At 36.1% G+C, this 18,673-nt stretch overlaps 1 protein-coding gene across 1 annotated transcript; it reads right to left on the bottom strand.

Moving 5' to 3' along the window:
* Positions 1–3,321: 3,321 nt before the first annotated feature.
* Positions 3,322–14,515, bottom strand: LOC142336668 (protein arginine methyltransferase NDUFAF7, mitochondrial-like). Its single transcript, XM_075385577.1, has 6 exons — positions 14,384–14,515; positions 10,904–11,049; positions 6,599–6,773; positions 6,005–6,311; positions 4,582–4,753; positions 3,322–4,002 (listed from the first exon to the last, which is right to left on the bottom strand). Exons 1-6 carry the CDS (start codon positions 14,471–14,473, stop codon positions 3,756–3,758), a joined length of 1,137 nt encoding a protein of 378 aa, XP_075241692.1. The 5' UTR covers positions 14,474–14,515; the 3' UTR covers positions 3,322–3,755.
* Positions 14,516–18,673: the final 4,158 nt, after the last annotated feature.

The following is an 18,673-nucleotide window of genomic DNA, read 5'->3' as shown; positions in this document are numbered from 1 at the left end:
TCCCTCATTAGTTACGTTTCATAGTACATATTCCTTAAAATATCCAGAATTAAGTGCTTTATATTAATTAATATTCATTTAGTTTCAAGGTCATATATAGCCAGTATTTCCATCTAGGCCTGTAACCCCTAATTTGTTTATGTTTATGAGAAACAACCGCAGAGTGACAGTTTTACTAGCAAACATATCAAGTGCCTAAAAGCCCCAATATTTACTTTTTTGAGATTCTTGAAGATAAATTCACTTAATTAGTAAATAACTTCATGAGAGATTATGTACTTGGTGAAGTAATTATTCTGATAAAGTAGGTGCTAATACGGAACTTGTATATGTACTTAACAAACATCAAGAGACGTACAAAAGCCGGAAATTGCCCAACTTGAAAATCAGTAAATATTTGCGAAGGACCAATACAACTCAAGGCACAGTCCTGCGGAACCCACTATCAGCAGAACATCAGTTGCTAATAAAACTCAGCAAAAAACTCAAACTTCTTATTCTATCATTGAAAACTTTGGCTTTATTTTCTGATTTTTTAATTAAAATTGAACTGGAAATTCTTCCAAAAATTAATAAGTTAAAACAGGCTACATTAGAGTTATAGTATGGCTAAATCAAGCTCTAAAACCCAAGGCAACTAGTGGATATATCGCGCATCCGAACCGCTCAGTAAAAGGCTGTTACTAGCTAATTTTATTCAAAATATATCCGCTAAAAATCGCATTGTAAAACACCAAAATAAGTCCTTGGAAAATGACAATTAATCACATTATTTACTGCTATTATTAACCTCAGAAAACACCATGAGGAACATTAGAAATCAGTGCGTAACAATTGACCTTTGATTGCTTTCTTCCACAACATTTTTTTTCCGGCAGCCTTTTTGACTTCGTTGTCAATCCAGATCTTCTGCGCATGTTTTCTTGTTCTCTTAGGTAAATATTGATCTAAAGCTTCTTGCACGATTCTTTGTGAATAATTATTTTATAATTAATTTCTTTTTCGGTAAGATTCTTTTATAATTAATTTCTTTTTCGGTAAGATCAATTTGTTTTAATCGCTGCCATAGAACGAAACTAATTTTGTCCTGTAGAAAAGGATTTTCTAGTTTTGCCCAATTTTTTGATTGAAAACAATTAAATTCTTTTTCTTAGTTTGTTTTATTCTTCAATTTAAGGAAAAGCGAATAGTGATCAGTTATTTTTGTTCTTTGCCTGGTAACCTCTGGTTCAAAATTTGTAAAGAACAGGTCAATATAAGAACTCGAATTTTTTGTTTCTCGTGTAATGAGGTTCCCAATTACCAATTTTAGGTCAAATGTTTGGGTCAGTTCCCCTAAATATGATTGTTTGTTCCCTTTAGATAGAAAATTCACATTAAAGTCACCGCACAGCACATGCAGGCTTTGTGGATCGCTAATCTGTTGTTCCAAGTAGGTACTAAGAACGTCAAAAGTAGCAATCGTGGTGGCATTAGGTGGTATATAAACACAAGTCATTGATAACATTTTTGTTGCAATACTGAAGTAAACACTAACCGCTTGTATATTATTCAGGTTTAGAGACCCACGTATTTTAACATTAAATTTTTTTTGTACAAAAATTGCAACACCTCCACCTCTTTTTCCCTGTTGCTTGTAACCAGCTCATCATAACCATCTACGTGAAAAATATTTGATGAGAACTTATCAACTTACCTTTAAGCCATGTCTCTGTTAGGCAGATTGCTATAGGTTTTTCTTTCAGAGACGCAATTTCCAAAGTGAGTTCATCAAAATTTTTCGTTAGTGAACGTATGTTCTGTAGCATGATAACCTGCTTGGTTTCACCCCATAACATTTTGTCTATGACGACCATGAGAGAATAGTTCAACTACACAATCTGAGCAATCAACTTTGACTAATGAAATCATTAACAATTTGAGTTAATAAAAAATAAAATAAAATTAAAAAATTAAAAAAACTTAATTCATGTTTTGTTTTCAATCATTTTGAAATATTTGAAGCAAAGAATGTTAAAATTTAACTTAGAGGATGTCCAGTGACTTTTTCTCTTTTTCCCATTTTTTTTTTTGAAATTGCACTCCCTTGTGTAACAATGAACTTAATCACTGAGTGAAAGTTCGTTTTTTTAGTTGCTATTTTCAATATGCAGTATAAATATTAATGTTCCGCGGAAATCACCGAACTTTTTTTCATCTCAATATTCTTGTTTCAGATTACTGCGGAAATCACAGTCAGCTTGAAACTTGCTCGCGGAAATCACGAGCAGAGTATCAAAATGAACGTTTTTTTTTCTTTTTACGTTATGTTCTTCTCCCATTTTTGTTTTTTTGTGAGGCAATGTTTCAAAAAAATGAGAAAAGATTCTGAAGGAACGATGTACCAAAAACTAGTGTATTTCCCCCTATTTCTTTGTTGATAGGAAACAGCTCTTAGTTATTCCCAGTCTACATCAACAAAGTATAACATTTGTTTTAACAAAGAGTTTAGCAAGTAAATACGAAACAAAAAAAATAACTGAGTTCAAGTTCAAATATCAGTTATAATCTTTAGTCTTGCGCCAGACCGCTTCTTTTTAGCTTTGCGATTGTTTGTTTTGTTTCTTTGCAGCGGGGCAAAATTCGTCTTCGTCGTCAATATTGTTTCTTTTTCGTTTGATAACATTAAGATTATCCAGCTCGTCAATTTCCGTAACTCAGACGAATTCGTTTTTTACTCTACCATTGTCTAATAGCACCGAAACCACGCAGTTGTTTGTGCTGGTAATTAAGTCGCGTCGTTTAGCTTCAGCATTGATAGCTGCCTCGCATTCCGGTAATGGCTCGTTCAAATAGATATTTTTGCTATTTGTTTGATTTTTTTTTGTTTCTCAGTGCTCTGCGTTTTTTGCAGATCATTGTTTTGTCCTCAAAATACAGAAACTTGCATATGACAGTCGGCATTATGTTGTTGTTAACAGTACTTGGCACAACATGGCAATGCTTTAATAGCATCGTATTGAATTTTCACACCCAGATAATTTTGAAAACATTTTAATGTTTCGCTGGTAACGTGTTTCGCTCAAAAATGTTTCGCTCAAAAATCAATCTCGGATGAAACTCAGATTGCGCAGTTTAGAACGTTTCAAAAAGCCATTCTTCTTGAGGTCAACCGACTGCTCACTTCAACGTTTATTGATCAACGTTTAAATGATAAAAATTATCAAAAAAATTGCAAAAATTATTATCATTTTGCGTGTTTGTGTGTAGTACCAAATCATATAGCTCATAAAATGCTCATAACAAGTACTTTTGTCTCGCAAAAGGCCTTCATCAATTTTTAAAAACTTCAACCTAAGACTAATCAAACAAAAAACTGAAAAATTGCACCATTTTGAGACCAAAAACTCATAACGATCTTTTAACCTTAAATTAAGGCCATAGCAGCAGCTGCACCACTCTAAGCACTTGAAGGACTACTAAAGCCCATTTTGGGCCTTTAATGAAAGTTGATGCCCGGTGAGCTTTACCTGTTTATCCCGTCTTGAAAGATCAAAGTCATTGAAAAATGTGTGAACACATCTTACAAAAACACAGCGCCCCAGTACAATTCAAATTCTTTGAATTGTAAAAAATTAGGAGCGCAATAATAGCCGCCTGGAATTGCTGACGCGGCTATTAAACATAGTAACAACTTCAGGTTTTGAATCATTACTTCAAATCATAAAGACAATTGTTTCAAACAATTTTTCATTCTTAATGTATTCAAGATCAATTCATTCATCATCATTTTCAATCATAAAACCCAGAGGCTCTGGTAAAGACTGAGACTGCACAGCTAACACTTTGAACTTGGATCCCATATGCTGTGGACTTGTGATAGACTGAAAAGAGGTGAAGATCTGTTTCGCTTTCTCTTCATTCGATGCCGATGACATTGCATCTTGTAAACGTTGATAAATTCCCATTTGCATTAAGAAGTCACCTTGGTCCACGAATCCATACGTTCTTACAGGGTAATCACTTAAACATAAAAAAATTAGTATACAGATGCCTGAAAGTAAAAATAAACGTTTACTGAGCACGTAAGATGCTGGATAAGAAGCTCTACTTGTTAAAGTATAATTCCCCATGTTGAAGGAGCCTTCAGGCTCGAGAAAAACTGAGCTGTTGCGGCACTTTGGTCTAGCATTGTTTCGGTTCTCAGCAGTTGGAGGGAAAACCCATTTGGAGGGACTAAGTTCTCCAAAAATTAGAAGTAACACAGAGCAAGTCTCACCAACAAAAACTTCCTTTCCGATTGAAATATTGAGAGGATACAGTTTAACATATCAAACCGCTAAAATATGTATTAATTACAATGGTCATGTAATAAATTTATTAGGTAAATTCATACATAATTTGGATAGTTATATACAAAATGGCCCCTTCTTATTAGACCCTTTTCCTCCAAAAGTCGACAATGACTTACAATTTAACTGTAGCTAAATTATAACATGTGCAATCCAGAGGCGTAAACATTTTATGCCCAATAAGCGAGGAGACGGAGTAAAGGTAGGGGGCACTGACTGTGGGGGTCAGAATAGATATCAGACATCTTACTTGTTATCTGTGCCAAGAAGGTGTCTCAAGTATGCAAAGTTCACATCAGCTGTCAAATCCCTTTCTCGCGGTTCCTCCATTGGATCCACCTGAGTGTGGGAATAGAAGGCACGGAAGGAGTCATGTGATTCCGTAACGTCATCGTGACCATAGTCAATAATCAAAGCTGTTCCTGCAGCGAAAAAGAACTTAATTAGAACAATTATTGACTAATATTGCCTATTTCTTAGCAAGAAAGTTAAGCTTCAGTCTCGCCATTATTAATGCACTTTTTAACACCATCTAAAAAAGAATCACTTTCTTGAGTTTCAAAAAGAAAATTCAAATTATCTGGTACAATTATTACATTAAATCAAGTATCTCGAAGAAGACAGAAAAACGGGGTCACAACATCCACCAAGCATCTGTCCCTTGTTGTCATATACTACATATATGAAAGGTTTATGTGGAAATCACGACAAAAGTAAATTACGTATAGAAGTTGGAAAACTAAAAATCTTTCCGAGAACGGAAGTACAATAGTTTACCTTAATGGAAGGCAATCAATACATAAAAGAACAAACATAACCTTCTTTTGCGGGACAAGTTTCCCTTCCTGAATTATTTTTATCGTTCAACAACTAAATCCAACCTATAAATTTCCGCTCTAGTATTTTTCTAGTAAAAAATTAAGGGATTAATTTTTCAAAACATTATTTTCTCACCTTTCCACACCCAAAATAAACTGATTTCAAAAAATGCACACTATTGGAAGTAGATATAAATTATCTGATAGAAAGTGAAGTGAAAAATCTAAACCGACTAACGTCGGACGAATTGCGCTCGAACTACTGGCGAGGCAAACAATTTAGAAGGGGCTCATAGGCTAGAAAAACTTTTATGGTGCAAAAACTTCTGACTAGTATGAAAATTACCCAATACGCTACACGCGCTATGATGTTCTGGAAGAGAACGGTCAAGCGACAATAATTGCTTCAAATTGCAATTATTAGCTCTAAAATAACTAAATTTAATTGGATTTTCAGAGAAAGCAAAATACAAAAAGAGCGAGAAAAATGTTTACTTTATCAACTAAAGGTGCGTTCCATAGCATTTTCTGATGCTTGAAAGAATGCGTCCGATTTTGCAAATCGTTTCTAAGCAAGAACTTTAGAAACATTTTACAGCTTTTGCCAGTTTAAATGACGGTTTGTAATTAGTTAAGTTCACAAAAAAATTAACTTTGAAAGTCAATGCTCTTTGTTTTCCTGCTTGTTCGGTTGTCGATTAACAAAAGCGTACTCCTCTGTACATTGTATTAACCTTGACTAATCTCTGAGCAGTGCAGTATAAAAAAGGATGATCTTTAAAGAATTTTTTACCTGTTTTTGAGGACAGAGAGAATAAATAAATGTCTTCGATTGAGTACTAGATAAAAACATGCCTGTTAGGGAAATTATCGAAAGTGTTTTATATATATGGTTCGATCCATGAAATACATTTGGAATCAAAGACAAACTGGCAGTCACATTTGGAGATTGAGTCAAAATGAAGTTATCGTTTTCATCAACGTCTAACAAAACTTCGAGCCATCTTGTGGTTGACTTCTTGTATATGTGGATTGGCATAGCATCAAAAAATTCATTGGCAAATAGAACAAATGGAGATTTGACTGAAAAATCCATTATGCTTGTGTACCACTCAATGTTCAAAGACTCCTGGCTTTTCTTCAAAGCTGATGAAATTCTTTCCTGTAATAAAAAATGCTCTCATTATTCAAAGCAGTGAGGGATTAAACGCAGAGCAACTATTCATCAAGCATCACATTGCTTACTTCTCTTAAAAGCGGGTTTTGCAAAAAAAAACAAAATTAAATTTCAACTAACAGACTCCTCTCGCTCAGTTCTGCTATCGATTTCGCGTTCGAAAACGCTTTTCAATATTTAGCAGTTCTTTTATTTTATGAAAAACCAGAGCTTCTCTCTTCTTTCTTGCTTTCCAATTTTGAAAAATAATTCAAAAGCAAGTACTTACTTGCCTTTTGTATTTTCTTGAGGGCATCGCTAATTTCCACCAACTTAATGTCGATCTGATAAATTGTAACATCAGTGGCTCTGCAGAATGCGTGTAAGATATCCCCGCACATTAAATCCCTTCCAGGACCCATATCAACGTAAGAGAATGGAACTGGACAGCCCATGTTCTCCCACTGCCTTTCCCAGTGATGTTCATTCTCAAAAGCAAAGTTTTCTCTCAAGAAAACAATATCTCAACACGAACTAAGGGCATTTTGGCTTTCGAATATTTCAAAAACAGATGTAAACAGACAAATTTTTCGGCTTCATTTCTGCATTTTATTCCTGCAATGAACAGAAGCTGACTGAGATGAGCCCGAAATTTGCATGAGTTCAATCACAGGAGGCCGATAGAAAAACAGAGGAGGGAGTTTGAAGGGGGCGGGAGTGGAGCGAGGGGTCCAAAACTACAAGAGTTGCCCTTCAAAACCTGATTTTACGTGTCCTCGACAGTTTTCGAAAACCGCATACTTGGAGACTAAAAAGGCTCTGAGGCCTGCTGAGCGACTTAATGCCTTCGAGCTTAACAGCTTCAGCCTTTTTTCTACACGTCAAAGTACATAAGAACAACGGCACTCAAAAGAGCCTGAAACGAACCAAGGGTTCGTACTATCTAACATATTTGAAAACTTAAAAAAGTTAGTGAATGTAGACGTAATGTTAGTGACCATTTCATTAATGAGGCAAGTCGCCGGTGATAAAGCTACTTCTATCGCTATTAGAACAAACACGTACAAAACAAAAAAGTGCAACAAAGTCCTGAATTACAATTCAAAAAAATTTGAATTGACCAAGCCAAAAAAAATTAGAGATCGATATTATTAATAGTAAAACATTTAAAACCATCTAGAGAAAGCATATTAAAAAACATGAGTAGCTTGTGAACAAAAATAAACATAAACCGACTAATGTCGAGAGAATTGCTCTCAAACGACAGGCGGGGGGAAAACATTTGCCCATGCCGAAATTCGAACCATTGACCTCCCGGTCCCTAACCAGAGACACTGCGCACTCGGGTATCAGGCCCTTCTTGTGCCTATGATGCAAACGATTTGATATTAGGAACAAGCTTTACTTCGGAGTGAGAGCAATAGAGATCACTCAAAAATGAAGAACGAAAAGGCTCTGAGGCCTTTTCGATGCAACCACATTCTTTCACTTGAGAAGTCAAAGAATGTGCTAGAAGAAAAGCGTAAAAACGGTCAAGCGAGAAATTTGCATTAAAAAAGACTAACACGTTTACAATAATTGCTATGAACTTCGTTCAAGAGCAATTAACCACCATCAACAAAATGATAATGTTTTAAACTTTATTTTAGGAATAGATTTAAAATGACAAAATTTCAGGCAGCGAAAGCCACTTTCACTCAACTTGCATCACGCTAAACAAGAATAAATGTTTCTATGATGCAACCAGTAGTACAAAATCTACCCACAAAAAATCAATAAATTAGTGAACGACTAATGAGCGTAAAACGTCAAATCGGTCAGAAAAAAAGATGCATTAGAAAATACCTGCATGAGCAATATAATAGTCACATTCTTACCAAACCTCTCAACTTTTTACATTGCCTTTTCAATAATAAAGTTTTGTTCCGCACTTTTTGTTCCGACCCACTTTAGTAAATATAAACAACTGGCTTTTTTTGTTCAGTCATTTTTCGCCTATCGATATATTCATTGCACAGGTTTTAGAGTGGTATCCTCAGAAAGCTGGTCGAGCGTAGAATTTCAAATTAAAACTTTTGAAATTTGCTTTTTCCAAGGAGTTACGGATGTTTATAGTTTTGTGAATGCTAGCCTAACTTCCGTTGTTCTGATCACATTTTTCATATTTTTTGCTTAAATTTCGATTAATTTTTGCAAAAAAAATGAGAAAATTGTTATCGGTAGTCTCATTGGTTTCACATTTAAAGATAAAAGGAGTTGGTGAATTATTTGAATTATTTTGGCTAAATTTTTGAAAAATCAGCAGTTTTTTCATAAAAATTGCATCAAATATGCCTATTTGGTCAATTTTGTCCACTTTGACAGGTGAGGAGACAAAAACTGCTGACATAATCTTTGCTGACTCCGATAAGGACAAATTGTACCTCCGGTTCAAAAGCAAGTTTCGGGAAATATCATTTTTGCGGTCTTTCGCTAAATTAAACCAATATTTTTAAAAAACGCAGAATTTATTTTTGATATTATGATTTTCATTTGCCAAAAAACTTCTATGAACGTTTTGGAAAAATTGCATTCTTCAACACCCGCGCAGGGCTAGAAAGGCCACTTTTGTACTCATCGTTGATTTTTGCTATGGAAAATAATTCGGTTTGTATTTTGGGACTGTTCTTTTTAAATACTTTTGACTTTTTTAATATCAATAACATGCAAGTCAGTTTTCATTCAAAAGTTCCATTGAAAGCGGGTCTCATTTACGTTTAAGTAAGCTTTAAATAAAGAAATAGTGTTTTTTTGGGTGAAGCGCATGGTTTTTATTGTTGCGACAAATTGTTTTCAAAAATTTTAGATAATTCTTGCTTTTCGCCAGCATTTGATGTTCTTTTTGTAGTCCTACTACCGAGTCTAATTATTCAAATCTCTAATTAAGTGTCGAGGTAAAAAAACTATCTAATTCTTTCAGTTGATACAATGGACTTTAGGTAAAATAGCTCGATAATTATCCAAAATTCATCATTTATTTTGGATATAAAGACTTTATTAAAATTCGCTATTTGGTTAACATTTTTAAATGCCTTAATGCAGCAAGAGAAAGGCCAATCTTCTTCTTATTGCAGAATTTGGTAGTCAAATGATTCGGATTGTAATTGCACGCTTTATTTTTTTTCCTTTTTTGTTGTTTTTCGTTTATCAGACAACAGAAAGATTTCAAATAAAACCTCAATTATTAACGGGTCATTTTAGTTTCAAATGAAGGCCATTGAACATGCATGATAATCTCAACGGAAAACAGATGGTTTTTTTTGGCTAAAACACCGTTTGCGTAAAATCGTTTGAAATTTTGAGATCTGCCTTTATTCGTTTGTTAATTTGTATTCTTTTGACTTAGTCTCACTAATGACATGTGCAATGGACCTCCTAAGCCCTAAAAACTTGATGTATTTATCTTTCTCATTTTAAAGCTCGCGGTTGTCATCTCTTCCGGTTTCAAAATATTTTTAGTTTTTTTTAGCTTTGCCGCTTTCAATATTATGTCTGCCAAATTTTAGCGTAGTCTCAGCAAAAAGAGGTCTCATTTTTTTCAAGTGTAAGGTAATTTAGGATTCATTACCGTTTTATTATTTGAATAATGGTTTTTCCGTTGATACTACAAGCTTACATTTAACTTTTGACAATTTCTAACTTTTGAGGGTCTATTACACTGTTTTGTCCGAACATCACATTAATGGCACATTATTGACAAGTCTAATATCACATTATTGGCGTTAAAAGAAGGCACAACTGATTATTTTCGATTTTTTAGAGAATAGATTGTAACTTTATAGGATTCGGCACCATTTCCTCGCAAAATTACGAAAAGATTGTAACTTTAAAGGATTCGGCACCGTTTCCTCGCAAAATTGAAATGACTTTATGATTTTTGCGTGTATTCCTTTTTTAGTCGTATGACATTCTGGATAATGACAGGTCTCATTGGTTTTGTTGTAAGGTATCAATAAAGCTATTGACAGGTTTCAGTTGATAAGTAATGGCTTTGAATTTATTTGTTTTCAAAAAGTGTTATTGTATTGTAAGTTTGCCCTTTTGTTTCTATCTACTTGTTGTTTTTCTTCAATAAAGACAGTCACAATTATTTTCTGGTGAAAAGCAAATCATTTAGCTTTGTTTAGTTTTTATCTGACGTTATTTTAACCTTTTCATTAAGTTTTTTTTTTAAAAAAAAAGTTAGACAATGAGTTCTGGTTGTAAGTAAAGATTTTTGTTTTTGAATGAGCTTGTCTTGTCTCGTACTCTCCTTAATGTCAAGTATCATAGGCCCTCTAGCGTGTTATTGTTTAATTTGTATAGTGGTTTGAGATTGCGTTTTTTTAAAAGGATACACCAATTATTGCCAAAAATTAAGCAATTTTTGAAAGTTTTCTATCTCTTCCTCATTTGGTGTACAATTAAGTCAAAACATGTTTGAGCGGGGTCGGAACATTCATAGAATTCCGAGCCTCCTTGTTAATGCTTTTAATTTCAATACTAGTTTTAATACTCAACTTCTCATTTTGCATAATAGGGAGTTTCAAATGATACTCCTGAATGAACACCACACTAGCCTAGCTGCCCAAATTCCGAGCATTTCTCCAAAAAGAGACGAAATTTCCGGTGAAGTGATAAAGTGTCCATGCCGCCCAAGCGGGTTTTTGGAATAAAACCCATACTGAGGTTGATAGAGACAGGTTTTCATGTACTCTGCTACAGTGCCTGTATCAGTTCAACCAAAGCAAACTTCTACGGTGATTGAAATTGGGCATGCTCAAAATGACAATGTAGAGGTGGTTCAAGAGGGCAGGAAGGGATTGAAGAGGGGTATGGAAAGTTCGCCCAATAGAAGCTTCCAAGAACTCATGCAGAAGCTGAAAAATGCAAAAGAAGATCCTCAAAAATTACAGGAATTGGCAGAACAACTTAGTAATGATGATCAATTTGATAATGTTTAAGATGATAACAAAGGGCCTAAAACTTTGGCATGCGCGACGCGCACATAAAGCTGTTTGCGGAATATATTTTTGAACAGTACTGGTAATAAACTGTCTCTCCAACAAACCAAACCAAAAAATTTCTAAATGAAATTATTGCTCATCAATTGTCGGTCACTATAACAGAATTTTTACTCAATAGAAAACTATTTAAATAGTTTTGACAAAAAACCCGATTTTATAATATTAACGGAAACATGGCTGAAAAATGACGAAATTTTCAAACTTGATGGTTATAAATTCAATGGCAGAGAACGTAAACGGAAAAAAGGTGGTGGTATAGGAGTTTTTTCTAAAACTAATATCAAAATTGTTGTTCAAAAAGTAGCTTCAAATATTGAATTAATCTGTTTAAAAATACTGGAACTTGACTTACAGATAATTGTTGTGTATAATCCACCAAATAAAAATAAAAATGAGTTTTTAGTAGAACTTGAAAATGAATTGGATGTTATTATGAATACAGGAGGTAGGCTTGTTTTCTGTGGTGACCTAAATATAGACATTTTGAAAAACAGTGTTCGTTCAAAAAAGTACCAAAATTTACTAAAATTCTATAGTTTAAATTTGAAGAATAAGGAGAATTCAACTAGAATAACTGTACAATCATCAACTTTAATTGATCATATAGCGTCTAATATGCATGCGGAGGTAACTTATGATGATAAACCTATTTCGGATCACAAAATAGTAATTAGCACTTTTCCCGAAATTAGTCAAGAGAATGTGAAATTGCAACATTCTAGTGTTATAAAAATCAGACCGATAAAAATGTTGGAGAGACCGAAACATAGGAATAATTTATTAACATGGCTGCAACTTAATCTGAAATATCTTTTTGAAAATAGATTTCCTAATCTTGATGAAAAATGGAACAAGTTTAACGGTTTGCTTTCAAAGAGCCAAGATTTGTTTTGTCCCCTAAAAAAGATCAAAAAAAGAAAATCACCGGATTTCATACCGAGTAAAAATTTGAAGAAAGAGATGGAAAAGCGAAATAAACTAAGAAGTACTTATTTTCTGAATAAAACTGAAGAAAACAAAAAAGCATATACTATGCAACGGAATAAGGTTAATAGGCTTGTAAACGATGAAAAAAGAACTCAACAGCTGAAAAACTAAAGAAGGGACTGAACATCTATAAAATTTACAGATCTACTATAGGGAACAAAGATAGTGTTATATATCCCACAGATGCACAGAATAAAGTTGCAGCCATGAATCAATTTTTTGCTAGCATAGGGGGCTCTCTCTCTCTTTCGTTGCCAAGGAACAGTAAAAACTTTTTTCCAGAAAGAAATGTAAACTCGGTAGTTTTTCCACCAGTCTGAAGTGCAGAAGTATATTGATAACATGAAAAACAAAACATCTTGTGGTTTTCATGAAATAAGTAATCGTTTTCTAAAAATAGTTTCGCATGTAATTGTTCCATATTTGGTAACCTTGATAAATGAGAGCTTTATTTTGGGAATTTTTCCTTCTTGTTTAAAAACAGCAAAAGTTATACCAATTTTTAAAGAAGGTGATAAAAATGATTTTGGAAATTATAGGCCGATATCATTATTGTCAGCGTTGAGCAAGATAATTGAGAGAGCCATCCATGCTAGAATTGTTAACTTCTTTGACAAAAATAACTTATGGTACTCAATGGAATATGGTTTCAGGAGCAAAAGAGGAACATTAGATGCAATAATAGAGCTTCTAGAACAAATAAGTAATGAAAAAACACACTGTGAAGCAATTTTACTGGATTTAACAAAAGCATTTGATACAGTTAAAATATCTCTGCTTGTAGAAAAACTTGAAAGATATGGCATAAGGGGTATATGTTTGAAATTGTTACAATCGTATCTAGATTCAAGAGAACAATATTTACAAATTTTTGATGCTATCTCTGAAACGATTCCAATTTTGCATTGAGTACCTCAAGGTTAAGTTTTAGGCCCTTTGCTATTCATAATTTATATAAATGATCTACCCGAAGTTTTAAACGCTAGCCATACTTATTTATTTGCCGATGATACAGCATTGATAAAAAAGGGAAACAAAACGCATACTGACTTTCAGGATGACATTGGAAATATTGAAAATTGGACAAAAAATAACTATTTGGTTATTAATCCTAAAAAAACTAACTATCTTTGTTTTTCGACAAATACGGTGACTAACAAAACTGTGAAAATATGTTGCAAGACTATAAAAAATGAAAAGTTTGCTAAATATTTAGGAGTTCTTATAGATGACAAGTTTAGCTTCTGAGCACATGTGCCCTATGTATGTAAAAAAAATATCAATACAAGGAGGGTTAATCAGACAAATGAAAGACATTCTTATAAGAGATCATATTTTACTTTTTCATAATGCGTACATCAAATTAAGAATACAGTATGCTATAATGGCTTATGGCAATTGTAAATTTACTCAAATTGATGATATTGTAAAAATTCAAAAACGAATTGTTCAAACCATTTTTTCGGTGAAAAAATTTGATTCTGTCAGCAAAATTATGATTCAAAATAAAATATATACAGCTCATGAGTTATATGTATACGAATTATTAAAAACAATTGTCAAAAACAAGACTAAGATCTGTCCAGGAACGTGTACTTCAAAGTTGCTAGAAGATGATAGTCAAAATACATACCAAACTAGGTACAAAACTAAAGGTCTGCTCTCTGAAAGTTCATGTCCGAATAAAAGTTTTATTGTTCTTAAATCTAGAATTCGTAATTTATATAATATCTTAATTAAAAATGATCTATTGCCAGAAAACTTACATAATTTCACCAAAAATGAATTAAATCAGTTTTACCATAGGTTTAGGGACAACTATATACTAGGAAACTTCGAGTTGATCAAGTATATCCTCAAATAATTTTGATGCTTCTCTATTTGATAAATTTCATACATTTGAGTTCTCAGGGTATGCAGCTGTCGGTCTTTCTGACAGTTAAACAGATTTTATCTGTTATGCACTATCCTTTATGGTAATTTTACATGTTTATATGATTTGTAAAATACGTTCCATATGAATTAAATTATTATTATTATTATAGTAATCGGTCCACTGAATTTGATTTTCTGCAGAAAATGATGCTTTATTGCATTTTTGGCAGCATCGCTGCAGAGCAATCTACTCAAGCGCATTCTATCTGAAATCAGAAAATGTTTTATTCCGACTCTACTGTGATGTTCTTGCCTTCTCATTCGTTCAAAGTGTCAATAGCGTCAAAATTTATTGTACCAAATTTTTTCTCTGACCTTCAGAGTTAAAAGAAAAACGCATTGGATTTTATTTCAAACACTATAAACTCAGTACACGAAAACTGTAGTCCGATATTTGAATTCATATAAGCTCCTTTATAGCAACAACGTTTAAGCATTAAGACGTACAAAGCAACAAGTGATACTTAGACGGCAAGGTTTTTTCGATGCTCTTTTACTGGTTTTTGTCTGATGTTATTGACGTCAAATCAGTTCGTATTCAATCGGCAATTGTCTAGAAAACCTAAAAATATTAAGCCGAAAACCAGCTTAATCGATACATATAGTGGTTATATTTACTTAAAATTAGGTTAAATGAACTTTTTCGGAACTTTCTACGTATATTAGAACGTATTTAATTCTTATTTTAAAGTTTAGAAATACTCGAATCTGATTGGCTAAAATTCGTTGTTTTATTTACTTCGTAACATCCTCCGGCCCGGAAGAAGATGTTGGGAAAACTGGTACAAGTTTTACAAGCGGGCGGACAAGTGAACCAGTCGACGTACGTAAAACGGCGGAGCGCGCGACGCTATCGGAGCCGTAACGGAGTTCCACAATCCGAGCGGTTGGGTAGTAACCCCTAGGGTTGGTTTCTTCAACTATCCAAACCAAGTCACCGGTCTTAAGGTGTTGCTCGGCAGGCGTCTGCCACTTAGAGCGTCGGTTCAGTGTCGGTACGTACTCTCTGATCCAACGGGACCAGATCGCATTAGCGTACGACTGCGCACGGGCATAGCGTTTACGGTGGTCAAGCTCATTATTGCCGACAACAGACGGAATACCGGTAGAGTATTCTCCTAAAAGAAAGTGGTTGGGCGTTAAAGCGTTCAAATCGCACGGATCGGCGCTTACGGGTGTTAAAGGACGCGAATTGAGAGCATTCTCCACGAGACAAAAGGTAGTATGCAGTACCTCATCCGTGAGGCGACGCGTGCCAAGAATAGTATACAACACGCGCTTGAAGCTGCGTACCAACCTCTCCCAGATACCACCTTGATGTGGTGCGCTGGGTGGATTGAACCTCCACTTAATACCTTTGTGAGCGAGCTCCGCTGCAATGTTGACAACGTTCCACTTTTCAATACTTTCTCGGAGTTCTTTCTCCGCTCCAATAAAGTTAGTGCCGTTGTCTGACCAAATCATGGCAGGCGTACGCCTACGTGACACAAACCGCTCAACTCCCATAACACAAGAACTGGTGTCCATGGATGTAACTATCTCGACATGGACAGCGCGATTAGTGAGACAGGTGAAGAGGAAGCCCCACCTTTTCTCAGCGGTACGGCGGACAGTAACATACAATGGCCCAAAGTAGTCAACGCCAGTGTTCGTGAAGGGAGGAGACTGGTAAGCAAGTCTCTCCTTAGGTAAGTCAGACATGATTGGTTGCATAGTTACAGCTTGGAATTCTCGGCATCTCAGGCAGTGTGCTTTGATGGAACGCAAGGATGATCTTAGTTTCAGTACTGTGTAGTGTTCCTGCACAATTGATCTTAGGTATTCAACGCCCTGATGGTAATGCTTTACGTGCGTGCGTTCAAGGAACAGTTTTACAAACGGATGACGTGCATCTAAGATGATTGGGTGCCTTACGTTAAACCCAACTTCAATTAACCGCTTGATGCGGCCTGAGGAACGGATTAGCCCATTTGGACTAATAAACGGTGAATGTGGAGCAATTCGGCTACTCCGTTTAACGAATTTATTGTCAATGAGATCTTTTCTTTCGGCTTCAAAAGACTCTCCTTGCACCAAATACTGTAGATGACGCTCGGCTTCGTCAAGCTCAGTAGGGTCGGTAATGCTACCATCGGGGTTACGGTAGCCGGCATGTTTCGGCAAAAGCCGGAGAACGTATGCGGCAATGCGCAAGTACTTTTGATAAGAACTAAACTTATCAAATGGGAATAACGACGGAACGGGAGTTGTCTGTTTTTTAACAGATGTAGCGAGAGAGACAGTGTCTTCTATGATGACTGCTTGGTTGACGCCAAGTTTGATGTTATTAATGACGTCTTTGTTCGGTACGAAAGGGAAACTTGAGTTAGATAAGAAATGTGGACCATTGACCCAACTGCTTAGTTGCAAAACCTCAGCGGACATTCCACGCGTGCCAGCGTCAGCTGGATTATCCTTAGTTGCGACGTGGTTCCATTGGTCAACGCTGGTATACTCCAAAACTTCACAAACGCGGTTTGCAACAAAGATTGGTTGCTTTTCATTAGAGTTTATCCACTGAAGAACGGTCGTGCTGTCTGTCCACATGAATACTTGGTTAACAGTTACAGTAAGTGCCTGAATAATTTCGTTCTTCAGCCGAGCGGCAAGTAGAGCTGCTTGCAATTCCAGTTTAGGGACAGTCATTACTTTCATTGGCGCCACGCGCGCTTTCCCCAAAACAAACGCGAGCTCTGTTTTTATCTTGCCCGTAGGGGTTGTTACTCGGGCTCGAAGAAATGCGACGGCACTAAAAATATCCTGAGAACTGTCACCGAACATATGCAACTCTGTATTATCAAAGGGTCCACTAAAGTAACTTCGAGGAATTTTGATGTTTTCAAGCTTTGGTAAGTCCGCACTCCAGACCAAAAATCTTTGAACCATGTCCTGTGGGAGCTCGTCATCCCATTGCTGTCCTGTGACACGCCAGATGTCTTTTAAGAGCAGTCGCGCACCGACGGTAAACGGTGCGACAAGACCAATGGGGTCAAAGACTTTCGCGACAAGACTTAGGACCAAGCGTTGCGTGAGGGACTTGGTGTTAGCGCAGCTTGTACCCCGACTCACAACTAAAGTGTCATTAGTGTGATCCCATTTTAACCCAAGCACGTGCGATGAATCCTCTTGACATGAAACAATAACCTTGGGCTCAGTAGAATGAGGAGAACCATCAATTCGATCAGCTAGATCTGGCACATTGCTTACAAACTTTGTAAGCTTGAACCCACCGAGATGGAGAAGATGTACCAATTCCTTCGATCTATTGATGGCTTTCTCAGGAGACTCCACTGAGTCAAGGTAATCGTCCATGTAAAAGTTTTCAAGGACGGCTTTTGCAGCTTCGGGGTAAAACTTGGCATTGTCTCTCGCAGTGCGTTGCAGTGCATAGTTGGCGCATGTGGGTGAGTCTTTAGCCCCGAATATATGGCGCGTATATTGATACACTACAACGTTAGTTGTGGGGTCCTCCCGCCACAGAAAGCGAAGTGATGGTTGATCTGATGGTAATACACCAACCTGTAGAAACATTCCCTCGATGTCGGCAGAGACGGCATATGGATGTTGTCGGAAGCGAAGAAGTACGTAAATAAGGTTTTGGAGCAGGTCAGGGCCAGTGAGCAAAGATTTATTCAGTGAGGCGCCATGAAATTTTGCTGCTCCATTGAGCACCCTACGCACCTTACCCGGTTTGTTCGGGTTTAAAACCGGATGGTGGGGTAGGTACCACTCTTTATCAGACCGACTCTCAACCTTGTGAGCGTCCGGAACCTCAATTACATACCCCTTATTTAGGTCTTCCTTGATGGTACTAGTATACTTCTCTCTGAGAACTTCATCCTTGGCCAAACGTTTTTCGAGCGATTTTAGTTGCACAAGGGAGAAGTAATTATTTGGGAGCTGGATGTTGTCTGCTGCCCACAGCATTCCGACATCGTATCTCAGGCCATTGTGTATGGTGGTACTCTCAAGGACTTCGTGAGCCCTTGCGTCTGCTGCAGATCTTGAGTTGACCTGCTTGTTTGCCCCGAATGATTCAATGTCGTACCATGACTTTACTTGACTTGCTAACTCATTGTCTTGTTCGATATTCACTTTAAAGCACGTTGCGGTTAAACACGAACTTGATGGTAACGGACCGCTTAAGACCCAACCTATGGGCAAGCGTACGGCAACGGGTGAACGCTTCTCATCGGCAGAGAAGTATTCTAACGGGCGGATGGCATGATAGACATCTTGTCCGAGTATCATCTCAATGTCTTTATAGGAATATGTTACGGGATCAAGGACTGCTAAGTGTGGGTAAGTCTCTTGCAGGGCCTGTACATTAATTATATCTGAGCCAACGTTCAGACTCTCTTT

This window comes from Convolutriloba macropyga, chromosome 3 (genome assembly GCF_964194025.1).
Source record: "Convolutriloba macropyga chromosome 3, txConMacr16.3, whole genome shotgun sequence".
Lineage (NCBI taxonomy): Eukaryota > Metazoa > Xenacoelomorpha > Acoela > Convolutidae > Convolutriloba > Convolutriloba macropyga.
This window is presented reverse-complemented; position numbering and strand designations above follow the sequence as displayed.

What these genes read in the sequence shown, in the direction of transcription:
- LOC142336668 (XM_075385577.1), bottom strand. Translation starts at nt 14,473, where the DNA reads ATGCGCTTGAGTAGATTGCTCTGCAGCGATGCTGCCAAAAATGCAATA. An exon ending in CTCGGAATTTGGGCAGCTAG is followed by an intron (nt 6,774 to 10,903) that starts GCTAGTGTGGTG and finishes TCACTGGGAAAG; the next exon opens with GCAGTGGGAGAACATGGGCT. An exon ending in CCCTCAAGAAAATACAAAAG is followed by an intron (nt 6,312 to 6,598) that starts GCAAGTAAGTAC and finishes TTTTTATTACAG; the next exon opens with GAAAGAATTTCATCAGCTTT.